At 40.2% G+C, this 20,183-nt stretch overlaps 1 protein-coding gene across 3 annotated transcripts; it reads left to right on the top strand.

The window, feature by feature from the left end:
* The first annotated feature begins 442 nt into the window (after nucleotides 1-442).
* On the top strand, nucleotides 443-16,368 carry RGMB (repulsive guidance molecule BMP co-receptor b). Of its 3 annotated transcripts, none has more exons than XM_039703574.1 (3): nucleotides 443-3,059; nucleotides 3,169-3,680; nucleotides 11,610-16,368. In XM_039703574.1, the coding sequence occupies exons 1-3, from the start codon at nucleotides 3,056-3,058 to the stop codon at nucleotides 12,291-12,293; spliced, it is 1,200 nt and encodes a 399-aa protein (XP_039559508.1). In that variant the 5' UTR covers nucleotides 443-3,055; the 3' UTR covers nucleotides 12,294-16,368. The 3 variants fall into 3 exon arrangements, with proteins under 3 accessions (XP_039559508.1, XP_039559507.1, XP_039559506.1); XM_039703573.1 differs by having other exon boundaries at nucleotides 444-825; nucleotides 2,915-3,680; XM_039703572.1 differs by having other exon boundaries at nucleotides 446-825.
* The last annotated feature ends 3,815 nt before the right edge of the window (nucleotides 16,369-20,183 follow it).

The raw sequence follows: 20,183 nt of genomic DNA, 5'->3' as shown, positions 1-20,183 counted from the left end.
GTCTCGGTATCTTGTCATCCACTCCTGTCCCTGTGCTGCCATCTGCTCTGTCCCACTAGTACCCGCTGCTCTGCCCCACCGATGTCCCCCGCCCTGTTCCCAGCAGTGCACCGGTGTTGTCATTTGCCCTATCCAGCCGTGTCCCCCGTCTGCGCCGGAGGTCTTCGCGTCCCATCCTTGAGCTGTCCCTGTCCTATCCTGGCGGTGCCCCCTTATTCCAGCGGTGTTCCTGACCTATCCCGGCGGGGTCCCCTCTCCTCTCCTGGCGGTGTTCCCCACCCTAATCCGGGGTGTTTCCTTTTCTATTCCGGCAATGCCCCCTGGCGGACTCTTGTTACCCGTCCCGCCTCAGTGGTGCTGCTCGCTGTGCGGGCGCACTCGGCCGACAGTGACGCGGCGGCAGCTGCTGCGGCGGGCGGGTCGTTGCCGCCAGGGGCCAGCCGTGACGGACAGCTCAGGTAGCCAATAGCAGTCGTCGCAGCGTGAGGGGAGCCGCGGACGCAGCGCGAGCGCAGGCACCGCCACCGCCTCCCACCCAAGAGGGTCCGGCTCTTTGTGCGCGTCGCGTCACCCCCCGTTGCGGTGGCTGCGGCTGCACCGCCGGAGTAGGAGCAGGCGGAGGGGGGAAGCACCGTGGAAAACATCGCTCGCCCGCCCGCGCTGCCGCCGCCGCCTCATGCCGTGGCGCCATCCTGCTTCTGGCCCGGGGACCTGCATGGCCGGGCATGGGGAGCGCTGTGCCCTCCCGCGCCCCCAGGGCTGAGGCGCCGCTTGCCGCTCTGCGGCGGCTGCTCGCTGCACTGGGGCTACTGCTGCTGGGCGCAGGTACCAGGAGTGTGGGGCTGGGAGGGACAGGTGCGCGCAGACGCGAGGAGGTGGCGGTCCTTTCCCTTCCGGTAGAGCCTTTCATGAGGAGGGATTCGCGAGTTGGGCCTGTATACCCCAGAGAAGGCTGCGAGGGGATCTCGTTAATGCGTATAAATACCTCCGTCCGAGAGGATGGTGCCAGGTTCCTTCATTGGTGCCGAGCGACAAAAAGAGGGACAATGGCTATAAACTGAAACACAAAAAGCTTCACCTCAGCATGAGGAAGAACTTTGCATTAAAGCGTAGCAGAGCACCGGAACAGGCTAGCAGGGAGGTCATGGAGTTTCTCTCTCTTAAGACATTCAAACCCTACCTGGACACGTTCCTGTGTCACCTGGTCCAAGTATCATGCCTTGGCAGGGGCATTGGACTTGGTGGTCCCTTCCCGCCCTAAAAGTTCTGTGGTTCTATTATTTATCGGGCTGTTTGATAACTTGACAGACTTCCTCAGCTAGCCTGCTTTATATGTGATCAAAATAATATTATGAATACAACTGAAGGGAAGTAAAAGTTTTGATGCTTTGAAAGTCTGGCTCTAAACTCAGTATTCCCTCTGTCATTTTGCTTGGTGTGGGTCTTTTTTGTGTATCTGAAAACACAGAAGCTGATTGTTGTTAGGGGTTTTTTTCTGTGTTCTGCAGAGGTATGTATGGCTTGCACAAAAATTTTCAGCTTACCTACACGAGTCATGGTCGTGTCATGGTCGTGCTTAGTTGTAGGTGAGGAATTCCTCATTCTACTTTGTGTTGTCTTGGGATTTTGTCGGATTTGTGTTAGCTATGCATCACTGGAAAAACATTGCCCTTACAAATTCATGGTTTGGATATTGAGAATAAGTAATGTCAGTACTGACTCAGGAAGGTCAGCTGTTTCAGGCAAGCAAAGAAATTGCTGCTAGCCTCTCATCACTGGGTGCACTGCAGAAAACAGCTATTTAAAAATGAAAAATTATGTTATTCAGCCTATTTTCCACTTCTCATGGCTCAGGAGTTTCTCGTGTATTTCATTTTTCAGGTTTATTTTAACTCTTCCATGTATCTTTGTGGCATTCAAAACCCACTTCATGACAGTGAGAAATTTCAGATAAATGTTCCACAGATGAATTTTATTAGATAGTTTTGCAGACTTGGACAGCTGTTGCATGAAGTTGTGCACCTATTCTTTATGAAGGTCTGTTTTCTCTTTGGATGGCAGGAAGTGTGATCTGTCCTGGGCTGGGGTCCTCCTGGTTTTAACCTGTGTGAAAAGTTTGGCTCTGTTGCCCTTAGTGTGTCTTGTTCATTTAATATTTGCTCCTGGTAAGTTCTTTAGTATAAGTTGCCTTCAGAAAGCTGTTGTTAACTGTCATGAGAATCTGGAAAGATTTCAGATCATACCTGTGAGAACTGTGGAGGAGACAACTGTGAAACATCGATTTGCTTGCAAGGATGTTAACTGGTTTTTTACAGAAATCAGGTAATCAGATAAAATCTGACTGGTTTGCTCATGCAAACTGAACTGTTTAGCAGTTGTATACATCTGATCATTTCTTCAGGCTTTTGTGTGAGAGAGTTTCTCTTCCACCTGTCTTATTACTGAATTATTACTGAATTAGTAACAGCTACTGCAATGTGCAGGTGAGTTACCTGAAAACTTGCACTTCAGACAGCTGGGTTTTTTTCACACTTTGGTCCCAAAAAAATGAGCAGTTGAAGCTTTAGCTATGGCAGTGCCAGGGAAATGAAGCAAACTGTTTGTCCGCTTACCTACCATTCTCCCCCACCCTGGTTTCTAGAAGGGAAATTTTTGCTGTATTCAGTCTAGTGTTTGTCTAAACATTTTTAGACATTTTACATGTCTAACATCTAACAATGTCTAAACATCATTACTTTGTTGCCTTTACCACGTTCTTCTGAGGGGCAGAATTCTATATAAAAATTCAGTAACTTGTGTAAAGCCCTTAAAAGACTAAATGGAGACTTCCTTATTGACTAAGTGATTAATTTAAATGCAGAATTGCATCATCACCTTGGTATCTGGAATGAAATGTTTGGCTTGTACTTGACAGGACCTAGTGCTCTTAATTTTTGTTTGGACAATATGAAGTAATGGATTAAGACATCTTGAGTCCTGTCAGCCTCTGAGATAGTCTCCATTGCTATCCTTCTATCTTTCAACCTCTTCTTTTCTGAAATGCAATGTTTCCCTAATGGGTGAGTACTATCAGTTTAAGTTGCTTTCTATGGTACTTGTGGGAGTGGAAAGGGGTATTGCCACCAAAGAGGTTTGCTTTTATGTCTCTCTGCTGTCTGTTTCGCTCAGGAGACTGTGAGCTGCACGCATCTTGTGGAATCCAGAAGTGCACCACTGATTTTGTATCCTTTACTTCACATCTAAACACAGCTCTTGAGAACTTTGATTTGGAGTTCTGCAAGGCCCTGCGGGCATACTCTGTGTGTACCTATCGCAATTCCAAAGCATGCCGTGGAAACTTAGTCTACCATTCTGCAGTGCTTGGGATCAGTGATCTCATGACCCAGAGAAACTGTACCAAAAATGGACCCACATCCTCCACCAACTCTGAAATGACCCATGATCCTTGCAATTACAGTGGCCACACAGAAGTGAGAGAACATCATGGGGGAGAGAAGACACCTCCTCCTGCTTACCTGTTCTGTGGTTTGTTTGGGGATCCTCATCTGAGGACTTTTAAGGATCACTTCCAGACATGCAAAGTGGAAGGCGCTTGGCCCCTCATAGACAATAAATACTTATCAGTGCAAGTGACCAATGTGCCTGTGGTCCCAGGATTCAGCGCTACTGCTACAAACAAGGTACAGATTATTTTGTGCACTGTGCATGCTCCGAGAAGTAAAAGGCCAAGATGGTTCAGTCAGTCATTTAGCCCTTAACAGTGAAGAAGTGTATTAGCTTGAGAATCTTCTATGCAGTAGTATAAAAAAGTAAAACTCTTAGCATCTTCTTTTATGAGCATCAAAAAAACCAGGTTATTTTATTCTCTCTGCTCCTGCTTAAGTCAAGAAAACTTGTGCCAATCACCACACAAGGCTGTAATGATACAGGTGTAACACTTTAAAACACTTATTGATTGTACATCTGTGACTGCCTGTGCACTAATTAGAAATTTAAAAAATCATACAATGCTGTGGGTTGGAAGGGAATTTAAAGATGGAAAGAATGTATGTGTCTGCTTTTTATTAATTTTCTAAACTTCACAGCTAGAACAGTAGAAAGTGGCTCAAAAAACTGGTTACCAAAACAATGATGATTCGGAGCAAAAACAAGAGGGCGAACTGCAGAGAACTGAGAGGAGGTGGCAAGCTAAATGCTTGTGACAAGAACTTAGTACCTTAGCTTTACTAAAGAAGCAGTGGCCTTAAAATTGTACCAAGAATATTAAACCCTTGTTGAGACAGACAAGATTTAAGATTGCACTCCTCTCAGATACTTTGAGGAGTCTAGAGTAGGAATACATCCACTAGTGTTTAATAACTGATGCCATTTCTTTAACTTAAGAAAAGTCCTTGTCTCTTTCTGCTGGATGCAGGTAGCAAGTGTGTCCGTCAATTACTTAACCATGCATTTGAAGCTGATATTGTCACATATCTCTTTAGGAGTAAAAGGGCTTTTTTAAAAACTGTGGTAGTGTAGCTCTTGTATTGTCAAGCTGTATCAGGCTATATGTACACAGCTTCAAGACATTTACACCAGAGAATTTTGACTGTATTGTTAAGTCTGGAAGTAGGTTTTTTTTAAATTACTGGAGTCAGAAGCACGAGTTGTCTGTCACAGTAGGGTAGAGCCTACACATCCTCTGTGGAGTTGGCTGGGCAGTAGTATTAATATAGGAAAATCAGTTTTACTATTAAGGTTGTGCTGGGTTCTGAAGTATTGGCTAATGGCAATGCTTGGATGAATGAACAGAATTTGGACTTAAGCTCAGAATTACATTTTCCTAACTTAGGCCAGTTTCAAAAACAGTCTGCATTGTGAATGAGTTCTGAAGGTGTATAAAATAAGGGAATGAGACTAATGTGAGTAAGCTTTGCAAAAGAGACTTACGTCTCCTGCGATCTAGAGTGGAAGAAAAAAAAAAGCTGCATTTCATAATCTGCAGTAAGCTTTCATCCTCAGTTTTGCTAAACTCTTGCTGAATTTTCTTTATTTCCTTGTTCCTGGTAGTTGTAGAGGAAAAAGTTGAGATTCTTGTGTACAAATTGTGTGGATGGTTAGGGTGTGGTTGTAATAGATAGGTGATCTTAAGTTTAGCCACATTCTGAAAATGATTGACTGTGGTAGCACAGTATGCTGGTATATGTCTTTTCAAAGAGGTAAAGAGGAGAGCACCAGAAGTAAATGTACATACCGAGGGAAAGTATTATTTTTAAAACTGTGCCTTCTGTCTTTATTCTCAATAAAGTTGGGGGTTTTGGGGTTTTTTTGTTTGTTTGTTTGTTTGGGGGTTTGGTTTTTTTGTTTTTCGTAAAATGTTTTTTTTTTCCTCTTAGTAATCCCTGTCATCGCCCAAGCACAGCTAAGTGTGCAGAAGCAATTAAATAAAACAAGATCTATGGTTTATGATACTAGAAATATTTCTAATGCTGATATGTCTCACAAGTTGCACAGTCCTTGAATTTTTTTCTTTTTTTTTTTGGCAGATAACAGAATTTATCACACCTATTGTAGGCAAGGAAGGTTGTTTGAATGTACAAGTGACTTAGAAGATAAGTTTTAATATTTCCATGCCCTTGACACTGTTATTTCTATAGGAGCAGACTACTATAATGAAATAGAAAAGGCCTGTTAAGCTATATTACTACTGCTTCATTCACTCCAGTAACATTTTCCTCTGCAAGTATTCCATTTTAACTGTGGTTGACTATCTACAGTTGATGTATATAAATTATTTTGGCCACAGGGTAGCTTAAAGGACTTCTACACTTCAGTGACAATTTATCTACATGGAGTAATCCCTGGCTGAGAGCATGCCAATAGGTCTTCTGTCTTCATCATATAAAAAGTTTTCAGACTGTTTCTTTTTGTTAGTCTTGCACGTATTTGAAGTAGATGTTTAATGGGAAATACAGGTATATGCTGAACTTAAATTGTACAGAAGCCCAAGCAAATACTAATCTAAATTTCCCTTGAATCCCTTATTTGAAAGAGCACATCTTGTGAGAGTTGTGTACTTACAAAAATGCTCTTGACAATTTGTTTGTAGGTGTTTTGCACATTGGTGTTACTCATAGTAACATATGTATTTCACCATGAGCAGAGCTATTTTGTGTTCTGTGGTCTAGCTGAAACTTCGAAATTCCAGTTTTTTGAGCTTGCCTGATGTGCTTATGCCCCTTGGCATAGCATCCTAGGGCCTTTCAGATGGAACAGGAAGATCATTAGCAGTTAACTGGGAAACTGGGTTTAAGCTTTTCTTTCTTTTACTTTCTGAAAGACTTCCTGCATGTGTTTTGAGTAGGTCACTGGCATTATTAATGTTTGATTTCTGCAGCTCTAGATAAAGAGCTTCCTTGTCTTGGAGATAGTTTTGCAATTCCCTGAGATTAAATGTCTATTCAGGGAGCAGGTAGGAAGGGTATTGTCTAATGCATTAAATAGAACATTGGGGTTTTAAAATTTTTATTTATTGTGTTCTTTATTTGGAGGAGTACAAAGTCTTTATAGCCTACTGCACCTGTGACTGGTGTTCTGGATATCACTAAAGTAATTGTCCCTGAATAGCAAATGAGGCAGAGATGCTTAGGCTTGCCAATGGAAAGCTTTCCTTCTTGTTTGGAGGTGTCTTCTTGTTTGCATTAATTGGAAATGAGGATTTTCCTGTCCAGGTGTTCTGTAATACATAACTTGAGGGTGAAAGAGTGAATTTAAGGACACAGAGAAGGAAAAAAACTACAGAGCTTTTTACTGTAGTGATGTATTGGGTATAAACCTTGGAACCTGGAAATTGGTGCTATCAGCAGGGTAAAGGGATTTGAGGGATAAATGTTCTTTTACCCAGAGTCAAAACACTTTAAATATCTCTTTTGTAGCATGGTTTCATTTTTGCAGGAAACTATTGCAGAGTGAGCACAGCGTAATAGAAAAATAATTAAAAAGCAATTGGAAGATAAATGTTCTAAATGTTTTAAGAAGTAGAAGGATCAGGTAACTTGTCACATGTCATTATTCTTTTAATCTTTATGGACATTTTGCTTAAGGTAGAGATGGATTTGTCTTATTACATAGAATCAGCTTTATACTACAGTTTCATTGGAGGCTGCAATAGAATAATTTAGGTTGGAAAAGACCTTTAAGACCATTGCGTCCAGTCGCAAACTGTCAATTCCACCACTAAACATGATCCATAAGTGCCGTGTCCACATGCCTTTAAAACGTTTTTGGGGATGCTGACTGAAGAGGCTGGGAATCCTGCTGCAGTGCTCAACAACTCTTCCAGTGAATAAATTTTCCCTAATATTCATTCTAAATCTTCACAGCACAGCTTAAGGTCATTTTTTCTCATCCTGTCACTTGCTGTTTGAGAGGAGAGACTGATTTCCACCTACTACAACATCCTTTCAGAGACTTGTAGAAAGCAGTGAGGTCTTCCTTGAGCTTCCTTTTCTCCAGGCTGAACACCCCAAGCTCTCTTAGCCTCACTTCATCAGGCTTTGCTTCAGATCCTTCCCAGCTCTGTTTCCCTCCTCTAGACTTGCTCCAGCACCTCAGTGTCTTTCCGGTTATGCGAGGTGCAAAACTGAACACAGGATTTGAGGTGTCACCTCAGCAGTGCTGTGTACAGAGTACAGTCCTGCCCTGGTCCATATGGCTACACTTTGTTTGAACCAAGCCAGGATGTCCTTGGTCTTCTTGGCTCCCTTTGCCCACTCTGGCTCATGTTCATCCGGCTGAACAGCCAGCATCCTTTTCCACTGGACACTTTTTCACTCACTCCTCCACAAGTTTGGCAGTGTTATAATAAAGGTTGAAGTTAATGATATTAGAGATCTTTTTCTAGCCAAACAATTCTAGAATTCTATGAAATGCAATGTAAAATAACAACATAGTGGTACCTTCTTTATTGTAATTGCATTGTGGCACTAAGGAAGCTAGCCTCATTGTCGCTGCTAGAAATGAAGGGATGGGACTACCATCAAGTTAAGAACAATTTATTGCTGAGATAAACATCAGTGTCAGAGGCCATGAGATTTTAGAGGAGCAGGCAGTTGGCCATAGTACAAAGTAGTCATAAGTTTCTTCATTAGAAGGCAATATATAACTTTCTAAACCAATAGACAGTTGCCACAGGATTTATTTTGCTTTTCTAACCTATCACATTTACTTACTTCTACTGCACTGTGGATACTTTTATCTCACAAGCACACACACAAGCTTTTGTTATAACTTCTAAACTCTTAAGTTTGTTCCATACAACCACACCCCTACATTGTAAATACTTCACACCATTTTACCAGTACATTTTCTCACTTACTTAGGGCATATTGTCACTTACAACTATGGAAATACAAGTTCATGATTCTTCTGCTTAGTATCTCTGTATTGTATTTTTACATCAATCTTCTTCTAAGGCTGCAGATCAAACCCTTCTATGTCTGTCTTCTTCTAAGGCCACAGATCAAACCCTTCCATGTCTGATTCCCACAGGAAGTACAAGAACTCAAGAGCTGAAAGTGCTGTTTTTGTTTAAGGCACACAAGCCTTAAATCTTCTACAAACACATTAGGGTCTTCTCTAGAAATGGTAGTTCTACAGTTCAGTAACACCATCTTTGAAAGGTTTTGTATGAGGAGTGGAATTTAAGAAAACTACAGGATCAGTGTACTCATCAGTACTGGCATCAGTAGGAATGGGAAGATGAAGTCCAAAATGAAATGTGTAAATTTTATGTGTGGGATTTCTTTGGTTTAGTAATCTTACTATAGCTGATGTTTGTTTATTGTATCCTCAGATAACCCTCTGGAAAGCTTTATTTTCATCTTCCAGGTGCCGCACTGCAGAAGACCTCTATATATGGCCAAAGAGTAAGGCTGATGCACTGATAGTTTCAAAGATCTTTCTTTATGTGAAGATTATGGCATCTGGATTTTTCCGTCCTAAGTTTAGAAAGGGCAGCTAATCTCTAGTCTGTAAACAGTACTGTATAAGCTGCTTTTTGAAGGTGTTTTTGGGAACCAGACAGAGTACTGAAAAATACTGTAGGTACATAAACATATATAACACATGTTGAGTCTGTAAGAAATAACCATTTTCACTTTTTAATGCTCTCTGATACCTTGAGAATTTAAAGAGAGAAAGCTCTGCAATGACATTTTGCTTCATCTCCCTTTGAACAGGTTCTGAAGTATCCATCAGTACCAGGGCATGATACTGAGATAGGAGTGTGTGATAAGGCAAAGCCCATGCAGCACTCTGGTTTTACTGATCTGGCCAATAGATTAGATGGATGTCACCCAACAGACAACAGAATATTCAAAATCAGTGTCTTGAGCTGCAGAGTTCATATACAAGTATGTCCTTGGCAGATCTTAATGGTCTCTGTTGAGTCTCTGTTTAGAGTGTCCTTGCAACATGGACATGCCTTTATTTATCTAATACTCTTTCAGCTCTCATTCAGCATCCATTGTTATTGCTAATCTTAAAATAGAGTGAAGGCTTCTTGTTCTTTCTCTGTGTTCTAAAATTGTGTGCATTTCATTCTTGCAAATGAGGGAGCTGGAGAGATCAGTTTGGTAGCTTCTTCCTGATAAATTTTGCCAGGTGCCTTGTTTAAATATATTATCAAGCAGCCAGCTCATTATCTCATTAAAACAATGAGACTTCTTTTTGGCTCCAGACTTGTTTGAGTGCTAAGGAGACTTAGACTTCACTTCTGTTGGTGTGTAAATTATTCTTTCCCTGCAGAACAACACAAATGTGCTCAAGGAAATAGCAATGCTTCTTTGTCTGAGCAGGCTGAGATAGAAGTCTGTTTCATCCAAACTGTGTTACACAAAATAAAAGGCCTTTTACTGCATTATGGCCTGGATTATATGCAGAAATACTAATAATTTGAGGGACCTCAAGTTTCTCTTCTGTTGTTTGCTGAGCTTACTTTACTAAGAGCAAAGCTGTAAGGTCGTCTTTACAGCAACAGGGGCACTTATGTGTTTTCTGGATTTTGGGCATAAGCGTTTCAGCTCAGCTGTGGTTCACAGACATCACTTTACCAAATTATTTGACTACAGATGATCTTAAGGTATATAGCTGATACATCTCATGCTGTATAACTGATTAATGCAAGGAAGAACCATTGGAAAAATCCAGTCAGGACTTGTGAGAACATAGTCAAAATAAGGAGTGTCCGTGTTGTGAGACAAACACTGACAAAGCATCAACCACCTAACATTAACCCAATATTGAAAATAAATGTAATATTATTTAGGATATGTCTGCTTACTCCAAAGAAGAAATGGTTGCAATGGGAGGAGAGAGGTGGGAAAACTTGTGTTTTATACAAGTGGTGTAGAGAGGTGGGGCTAATGAGGGCAGAGGTTTTATTCAAATTGTTTGTAACTAGCTCTTGATTTAACCTCTTGCTCTTAGTTTAAAGCAGAGAAGCAGAAATAAAATTGTGCAGAAGTGCGATGGTTAACTGAAACTAAAATGTGAGGTTGCTGTGGAACAGATTTTACGTTTAACCTTAGTTTAACAATATCTTCTGCTATGTTTTGAAGTAATTTGAGTCTCATAGCAGACTACTTAAATCATAGACTAACTAATTTGAGATAATCAATCAATGGTGAAAATAATTATTAAAATATCTCTTCTTAGTGCAAAATGTCTTTTGACCCTTTCAAGAAGTCATTCCCCTCTAGTCATTCTTCCTCTAAAGGAAGTAGCTTATCTCTTTATAATACTTGGATGTGAATTCTCATTCTAATTTTTGTTTTAGGAAAGCAGCTAAACACTCCAGACTTGGTCTGCCATATAGCCTAGTTATTCCCTTCAAGTAAGAATGGAGGACCTGCTTTTTCTTTTATTGTGACCTACTCCAATAAGTAGAAAGTTTTAAAAGACTAGTTCTAATCTTAAAAAAAATTTTAAAAATTGCTTTATGCTAATGATTGTAATGTTGAAAGTCACTCAGTCTTCAAAAGCACATCTTTGGGTGTCTTTCAGTCTTGCTTTTTTTCTCTGTGGGCACATTTTCTAGCACAGTGGACTCAAAGTGTCAAATCTCCCAGTTCCTAGGACTAATGCATCTAGGATCCCTAAGCTGTTTGACTAGTTGTTCTTCTTGGTCTTGATTATACCTTTCTCTGATTTTGCATGGTCTCATACTGGTTTTGCCATAGTTGCCAGCGTTGTGGGAATTACTTGGTCCTTATGCTTCTCTCATTGCAGGATGCATTCCAAAGTGTTAAGAAACTGTGAGGCAGGAGGTGGTTGTTATGCTTAAGTAAATATAAAGTGTTTTCCTTTCCTGAACTCAAGGCTGTTACCACATGCTAAAAGTCTTGCTTCCAGACCAGCAAAAAAACCCCAAATTTAACATTTGCCATCCAGTAAAATACTGCTTTAAGCATGTGTACAGGCTGTTTTCCTTAGGCGTGAGTTGTGGACAACTGTCAGGTTTTAAGGTAGTGGGCAGTTCCAGACATATTCAGTTACAAAATGGAAAAGGGTTTGAGATGATTATTTATTTCTTTCCACTAATTTTGTCCTTTTTTTCCCCTCCCCCACAGATAACTATTATTTTCAAATCATACCAACACTGTACAGATCAGAAAGTATATCAAGCAATGACTGATGATTTGCCTGCAGCTTTTGTTGATGGTACAACAAGTGGAGGAGATGAGAACACCAGGAGCTTGCACATTGTGGAGAAAGTCAGTGGCAAATATGTTGAGATGCATGCAAGGTACATCGGGACCACAGTGTATATCCGCCAGCTTGGGCACTACCTGACCCTGGCCATTCGCATGCCCCAGGAGATGGTCATGGCCTTTGAGGAGAGCCAGGATCTGCAGCTGTGTGTGAATGGCTGCCCTTCCAGTGAACGTATTGATCAGAGTGGCCACTTGCCATTGCCTGTGATGGGAAAGCTGCTTCCTTGGGGTGCTGCATTTCATCCCCAATCAGGGTACACACTGGAAACAGCCACCACCAAATGCCATGAGAAGATGCTTGTGAAGGACATCTATTTTTACTCGTGTGTATTTGATCTACTCACTACTGGCGATGCCAACTTCACAGCTGCTGCTCACAGTGCCTTGCAGGATGTGGAGGCACTGCACCCCAGCAAAGAGCACTGGCATATCTTTCCCAGGAGTGGAGATGATGGTGTGGGCAGGGATAGCAAATTCTTTGTCATTCTTGGACTTCTGTACTTGATCCTTGTTGCATATTTGTACAATTTTTTTTTTTAGACTCCAACAAAATTTTGAAATATATGTTGTCGTAATATATTGAGTAAAGAGGAATATATGTGTATATACAATGTATATGAAGGGATGTTTTGTCTTGGGGCATCAATCAGGTAGGATGTTAACTGTTTTCATGTATGTTTGATTCAGTATTCTATGTATCTATTTGTTTTACAGTTGTTGGAAACTTTTATAGTGTTGCTGCATTGAGACCTGATAAAAAGCACTTTATTTTTTACACTTTAGATGTATGTGTGTATCTCAGTAACTATGTGTTACACATTAAATCCTCAATGCTGTCTCTTCTCTAAGTACTACTTGGTTTAACACATTTTTTTAAACAGAATTAACTTGTGGGTTTTCCCAAGAGACCATTAGCTAATGCCAAACATGTATATTTTGAAGGTAGTGAATGGTCTCCAAAGAGAGCTTAAACATAGAAAACTTTGAGGGAACCCCTTTTTTTTTTTTTCCCCCCCCTTGACAGGCCCTCCAATTGTCTGTATTCTAGAAGGCTAGATTTATGTTTTTTTCATGCTTGGAAACCCCACAATGTATCAATCTTTGCAAAACGTTGTAGGTATGGTTCATTACTATGCCAGTAAGAATTTGTGTGTGTGTAATAGAATGGCTGTTCAGTGTGTAAATATTTTAAATTATTATAATAGAAGAACAGTTGTCGTGTCCCATCCCCGCCCCTGATGAGGAATGTCAGTAAGGTGGTATAAGGGACCCCTGGTGGGGTGCACAGAAATTAGAGATATAGACCATGTACTAGGCAGGTAATCTATAAATAAATTCTCAGTTTGTCTCCTAGCCAGATAGGATAGAGGGGATATTGCATAGCTGTGTGCTGAATACAGTTGTTATACTTCTTGCAGATGCTTGTTTCTCTCTGCTATAGAAGATATGTAAATTTATGACCAGCAGCTGCAAACCAGGCCAGTTTGTTGAAAAAGATAAGTTTATTGAAAGAGATGAGGAACCATTCCCTCAGGATCAACAACTCCCGAGTTGAACAATTCCTTTGTAGTGTTTGCAGAGATATTTACAAGAATTATAACACAGGAATCTGTGTTACTGCTGCATCCCTCCTGAGAGACTTTATAAAAATCCTCTTTTCAAGTAACCTCAGAACTCTCAGACCAGAAGAACCCTGGAACAAAAAATTATTTTCTTTAAAACTAAAGAGATGGGGAAATTTGAATAAATTATTCAGAAAAGTCCACAAGATTACAGAACTTAGTGTAACAAGATGATCTGCTAAATATATATGGAGTATTTCATCTGCAAGGCTAATCAGACACTGTGAAGGTAAATTGAAAGTGCCAAAACTTACAAGAAGTTATGTCAGATACGTGTGAAGAAATACAGACCTAATAAACCTAATCACAACTGTCAGTGTTAGTTCACTAAGCTTGTATTACAGCTGGGAGTTGAGGTGTGGTAGAAATAATCTTACCTGGAACATGTATCAGTGAAATGAGTTGTGAAAATTGCTGTAGAAGGCAAAAGGAGCTTTAAATATGTATATGTTTACTGTACACAGAAGGCAGCTGTCATACCTGTAGGAACTTACTCACAGGTGTTAGTCTTAACACCACAAGCTCTGTAGAAGGCTCTGTAATGTGATCATTGGTATTTTAATGCAACAACCAGTCAGTGATTACTGATGCTATCTGTTTGCTGGCCTTTGTCTTAAGCTACCCTTGGCTATTAGTGGCTTACTCAAAAGGGTTTTTTAAGTATCTTCTAGAACACACCTTACCATATGTTTACAGAGCTTCTAACAACAGGTGATGATAGTTCTCTGTAGTTGTGGAGTCTTGACAACTTCCTTAGTAAGGATGTTGCAGGACTGGCAGAGACTGTATGCCTAATCCTTTATTTTGTGTGTAAAGAAGGCTCCTAAACAAGAGTATTATAAAAAGAAATAGTAGGGTCAATTGCCTGTTAAACAAAAAATTCGGGGTTTTTTGCTGGAAAACCTTTCTGGAAGAAAAATGTGCATAAAGAATCTGTTTAGTGGAATACAACTGGAGACTATGACCTTTTGTTCTTGTGGATCAAGTTACAGACCGTCAGTATTGCGTTTCCTTTCAGATTGCTGTTGTACTGTTAGAAAATAAGAATACCAATTATTTACATTCTCCTACTTTAGCATTATGACTACCATGCATTTGTTTTGTGAGTTTTGAGGCTGTGCATCTGTTTACTTATATACATTCCAAAGTAAAGCAAGCAATTCTGCAAGCTTTGTACTACCTATTGAGAGTTTCATTAGTGGACAAGTTTTGGAAAAAAGGCTAGGAGTGTCATGGCTTTCTTCTCTTCTGAGAAGAGACAGCACAGTATAAAGTCTTGCATTCATTTTCTTCATGTAGGTATAGTGGTTGTCTTTTACACTGAAATTTTCATGCTTTGGTTATTTAATGCCCATCTCTGTCTTGACTGGTATAAATTCTTTCCTGTCTTTCCCTGTTCCAGCTATACAATATCCAAACAGAACTGATAACAATTCCCTTTTTTTAGCAAGTATTCTGTGTTTTTTACAAGGTAAGCATTCTCTGTATTGTGCTGCTAGTACTCTTGAACTGTATTCAAAGCAAACAGGGATTGTGGGGATCAGTGTTGTCCATTAGATTTTATAGTTCTCATTAATCACCTTGTTATGGAGAGCAACATAGCTACAGATCGAGTACAAGTATTCAGGTAAATTTGTGATGCTGATGTAGAAAAAAATTGCATCTGATCTGATTCCAAATTCTTTATGTTTGTAACTGAACTTCGTTGACATTAAAAGCTGCTATTACTAAATTAACTGTGAACAGTAAGATTGATTACAGTCTTTATGGAGTGGTATCTAAAGCTGAGACACACAGTAAAGCCTTTTCATCTTGAACCCAGATGTTTCTCTGGGATCTCTAATTCTTTCCGTAGTCCAGTAAGCCCCCTTAAACAACCTGTATTTTGCTGCTGAGCAGAAAAACAGAAAGCAGTCTTGAGAGTTATACCTGCACCCCAGCCAGAGTCACATGTTGGTCATCTGCCTGGCTTACTTTGCAGGACTTTTTGGGCAGGTTTGACTTGCTCACTCATGTTTGGCAGGTGATGATGGAGTTGTTTAGAGTGTAGTGGTGATGAGCATTCTGCTGGAGTTTGGGAAAGCAAGCTGAAATTCCTCTTCTGCCTTGGTCTTTCACATCTTGTGATTAATAGCTGGGAGCTATTATTGAATAAACATAATTTTGTGGTATTACAGGGGGATAGCTTTATCCAGACTTAGGTCCAGAGGTCTTAGGTGCCTCAAAAGAGACTGGAGGCATACTTCAGCACTTGAGAGGTATTTTACCTAAATTCAGCAAACTAAACCTGTAAGCTACTTCTGTAGTTGGTGGAGTGAGTGACAACATTCTAGATTGGACCAAATTATCTTCTGGAAATGGCTATTACTATTGTCCAGGAGAGAAGGAGACAGCTATTTTAAGTAGCTGAAGTCAGGTGAAACAAGTTCAGCCCTGATGGGTACATTTTAAATTCCAGCCTAGGTTCACAGCCAGGGACAACCTATGTTCACTAGAGACAAGCCACCTGATCCAGCACTTCCTGCACAACTCCCTGTATCCCAGACCTGGCTGATGGAAATACCTTGGCCTGGGAAAGTCTCACACCAGACCTTGGTCTTGCCTGCAGTCTGAAACCTTCAATGTTTGATTATCTTGAAAGTAGAACTGAAGAAGGCAACCCCATGTTTGTTGTACTGGCCTATTTTCTCTAAGTGCTCTGTGGGTCAGGGGAAGGGTGGAAAAGAGAAATTAAGAAGCTCTAGTCAGAGGGTAAAGAGGAGAGTGGACCAAGTGGGTAAGGTCTTAGTGGTAAGTGCTTCTAATCTTATTTTTTGTCTTTAAATCCCAAACTGTTTACATTTTCTAGTGAATGATGTACATGATATAACAAGTGTGTGTAGCTATGATATTTTATGGAAAATCCCTTCCTAGGATTTTTCCTGTCCTGAGGAGCTGAGAGCCTCAGGAAAGAAATGTAAACAATAACTATCTGCTGCTGTAGAATGCAACAGGTGCATCTTCCATTGGTCCATGTGGATTGTTTTCAATTGATGACCAATCACAGCCACCTGTGTTGAGGCTGTGAGCAGTCACAGGATTTTGTTATACATTCTATTCTATTCTTGTTCTTTGTAGCCTTCTGATCATTCTTTTCTCTCTGTTCTTTTAGTATAGTTTTAATGTAGCATTTTAATATAATATGTAAGATAATAAATCAGCCTTCTGAGAAAATGGAGTCAAGCCTCATGTCCCCACACATGGAGCATCCACTGCAACAAGTGTGCAGAGGAACAAGGGCTGCATTTTCTAATTACAGAATTTTATCTTTTAGGCTCTTCTTGGATGTGTCCTTGCTGCCATTACCATACAAAGGTTTTACAGAAAGCAAAACAGTTTCAACAGCTGGCAAAACTCTTACATACCCTGCAGCCATGTTATTAATGTATTTGACTAGAAAGTAAGAGGTGTTTGTTTGAATCCCCACTCCAAACTGTGTGAAGGAGATGTGCAAACAAAGGTTTCTTGCCTGCTTGGGTGACTGCAGTAGTAATCCTACTGGGCTTACCATTTTTATCTGAGAATAATCCGTGATAAAAGAGCAAGCTGCTGTCCTTTCTCAGGAAAAATGCTCTGCTTTTTTTAATTGTGTGAGACCTGCCTTCAAACAGTATATTGGATTGAAACTACTCCCACTTGGTGGGGTATGTCAGAGGAATAACTTTCTCTAACACTGTCTGTAGAGATACCTTAGTGGTGGCAAACTCTTGTGGGCAGGTCAAGTTAAAAAATCATGTATATCACTATCTGTGATGCCATCTCTAATTCCTTACTTCTGACCTTTGCAGTGCCAGTGGTTTGGCATGACAATGCCTTCATCTAGTTCTTCTTCCTTCAGATGCTGCCAGTTGTCACTCACTAGCTTGCCTAAAACATCATGAACAAATTCTCTGTAAAAATAAGTTGATACTCAGCCATGAGAGAGAATTGTTACCAGAACAGTCTTTTGGGGAGGGTTGGGGGGGGAATTACAATGCTTTAGCAATTATAAATCCTATAAAAAGGCCCTAATCATTAAATTGTGCTTTGCACAATAGTGTTTGGGGTTCTTTGGAATGCTACCATTTCAGAATGATTTTTTTTTCAATATGCAGGTAAAAAAGACAACGTCTCACCTTCTTGCAAATGGGATGAGCTTTATGTATGTTAGAGATAAATAAATAGTCCCATTGGGAAATCACAGACAGATACTTCTCTATAATAAGAATAATTGGTAAAAAATCATTACAGATGTGCCTGTGCCTATGGCAGTCACAGTCTTCTGCCCTCTGTCCACAACTAGTCTAGGCTTCTTGGCTAAAAAATATGAAATCCTCTGTGTTTGAGTCCTTAAGAGCTTTCCACAATCAGACCTGTCTGTTCATTGACTAAAGTGTTGAGAGTTTCTTCTGTCTCAACAGACCATCGGGTAACTCTTTTAAGACAATGGATTACTTTTTCTCTTCCTGTGGATGCATTTTTTGTATCGTTTTACTCTGATAATAAAATCTGACAATCCCGATGTTGCCGTTTCATGGACAGAAATAGAAGACCCTTAAAAGTGGAAACACTTTCCACTTAAGGGTTTAGACTCAGATAAAAATCCAATTTCACAGTTATAAAAATGAAGCCAAACAGAGCTCTTTTCATAAATGTGTTAGGATGTTGTTCCTATATTGTCTGCTGAGAACAAAGTGTGTAGGGAAATCTCTAGTTCTGCACATTTGAGGTGATTTTGCTCTGAGTTTTTTCTACACTAGCTCAAACAAAGCAAACAGCTGTCAGCAGCTGGAGTGCATTACATGATCTTCTAAACATTTCTTTCCATTTAGTTCTGCCAGGAAGGATCCATTTCATCCAGTCAGAGATGTGAATCAAATGCAGGGTAAGAGGGAGGATGAAATAAGGAGGTTCTCTTCAATAGTGGAAATCTCACCAGCTCTTTCAATGTTATGCAAATGTCAGTTGTATTGTAATTATAATACAAACCTTTAAAATCTCTGGATAAAAAAAATAATAACCAGAACCCTGCAATCTAAAAGCAGTTCATTAGTCTAATAACCGAAAACCCCTCCCAGTTTCAACTTTAACTAGCCAGTGAAAGTATCCTCTGAGCAAAGTGCCAGTAGTTAAATGGCAATATATTGGCCTCTGATGGAGGCTTTAAATTAACAGCTGCTAACTGCAGTGTAATTGTGCACAATAGGATTGTATTACATTACATTACATTACATTACATTACATTGACAGTCATTAATGAAGTTTCCCAAGGTAACAATTTAAGCAAGATTTTTTACCACTAATTTCACCTTAGTGGGGTTCTTTATTGTGTATGTGTGTGGACCACTGTGTACATAGAGAGTCTCTTTGATTTTTAGTGTCCAGATATAGTTTTCTTTTGTGCCAGAGTATTCGGTGGTTTGGAGACTAAAACAATTAGGGTTTTTTTCCTCTTGCCTTTTCACCTCTGTTGCTTATGCATAGAGTCAGCATTTAGTATCCCACTCCTAAAGAGGGATACAAGTCTTCCATTCTTCATTTATTTCACCCTTAAACATAACTTTGAATATAGGGATTATTGTGTATCACCTCTGGCTGAAGCACTGCATCTTTGAATCTCAGACAGACTCTTTCCCCTGCATGTGACTTCCAGAGCTTTGTTTCAGACTCATAGCACTCACTGTTAGCTGCATTTTTCTACAAAGGGACAAAACAATGTCACTTCCTTACACTGATTGTCTTATGCTATGAAGGAGCAGCCAAGTTGAAGTTACCATTTCATCTCTAGTAGCCAGCAGTCTGCAACCACAAATGTAATTTTAAGCAAATAAGCATCCTACAAGAAAAATTTCATGTGTGAAGTTAACAGAGCCTTGTGTTCTCCCTTTTCGTCTCACATTGATTTTCTACCTAGACAGAAAAAATCCACAGCATAACCTTGTACACACAGGTAAATCCATTTCTGGGATTATGTCAAGAATAGCCTTGCAAAAGGCTGTTATCCCTGCAAATTAACAAATTCTAGTTTTTGCAGAATAAGTTTGCAAACTTTAATTTTGAATATGTAAAAATCCTGGGACCTAGTGAGCTGCATCTCAATATCCTCATCCTTTGTATTTGAAAAGCCATGGTGGTCAAGTGAAGTCTGTAATGACTATATGCTCCATGCATGTAGAGAGGCATCCAATTATGATGATCTTGTGTAACTTTCACCATAATGCACGAAGTGCTCTTTGCATATCCTTGTTCATGTGGGCTGGGCCCCGTTCTGCCCTGTTTTGCTGGCACAAAGTTTCTCCTGTCCGCATCAGCCTGAGCCCTTTGCACATCAGGTCACAACTTCCTCTCTTGATGCTTGTGAGAAATACTCTCTTGCTGATAAATTTGTGAGAGACAACTGCTCACTTTAAAAATTTTTAAAAGGTTTATTAAACTTTAACAAAAATACAACAAAAGGACTAAATAAGGAAAAATTGCAGCACTGGGAACTGCCTTCATGGCTGTCTACCACATGGCCAGTTCATCTTCAAGATGGATCCTCAGTCTTTTATACCTCTGGGGGTTGCATCAGCCAACCCTGCCCCTCCCCAAGGTCTGTCAGTCAACTCTTCTTTGCCATTTATCTGCTTTCTTGTAACTTGATTGGAGGGTCAGGAGTTGTCATGTCCCTTACCAACAAGCTTTTACATTCCCAACTGCCCCATGGAAGGGACACAGGTGCATGCCTTCTTTTCTAACCTGTCCTAGACAATGTAGGTTGTCTGATGGCAACAATAGAGGGTGGGGGGGG

This window comes from Passer montanus, unplaced genomic scaffold, assembly GCF_014805655.1.
Source record: "Passer montanus isolate IOZ18808 unplaced genomic scaffold, ASM1480565v1 scaffold164, whole genome shotgun sequence".
Lineage (NCBI taxonomy): Eukaryota > Metazoa > Chordata > Aves > Passeriformes > Passeridae > Passer > Passer montanus.
The sequence above is the reverse complement of the archived record's forward strand: the minus strand, read 5'-3'. Positions and strand labels throughout refer to the sequence as shown.

What these genes read in the sequence shown, in the direction of transcription:
- RGMB (XM_039703572.1), top strand. Translation starts at nt 726, where the DNA reads ATGGGGAGCGCTGTGCCCTCCCGCGCCCCCAGGGCTGAGGCGCCGCTT. An exon ending in GCTACTGCTGCTGGGCGCAG is followed by an intron (nt 826 to 3,168) that starts GTACCAGGAGTG and finishes TGTTTCGCTCAG; the next exon opens with GAGACTGTGAGCTGCACGCA. An exon ending in GCGCTACTGCTACAAACAAG is followed by an intron (nt 3,681 to 11,609) that starts GTACAGATTATT and finishes CCTCCCCCACAG; the next exon opens with ATAACTATTATTTTCAAATC.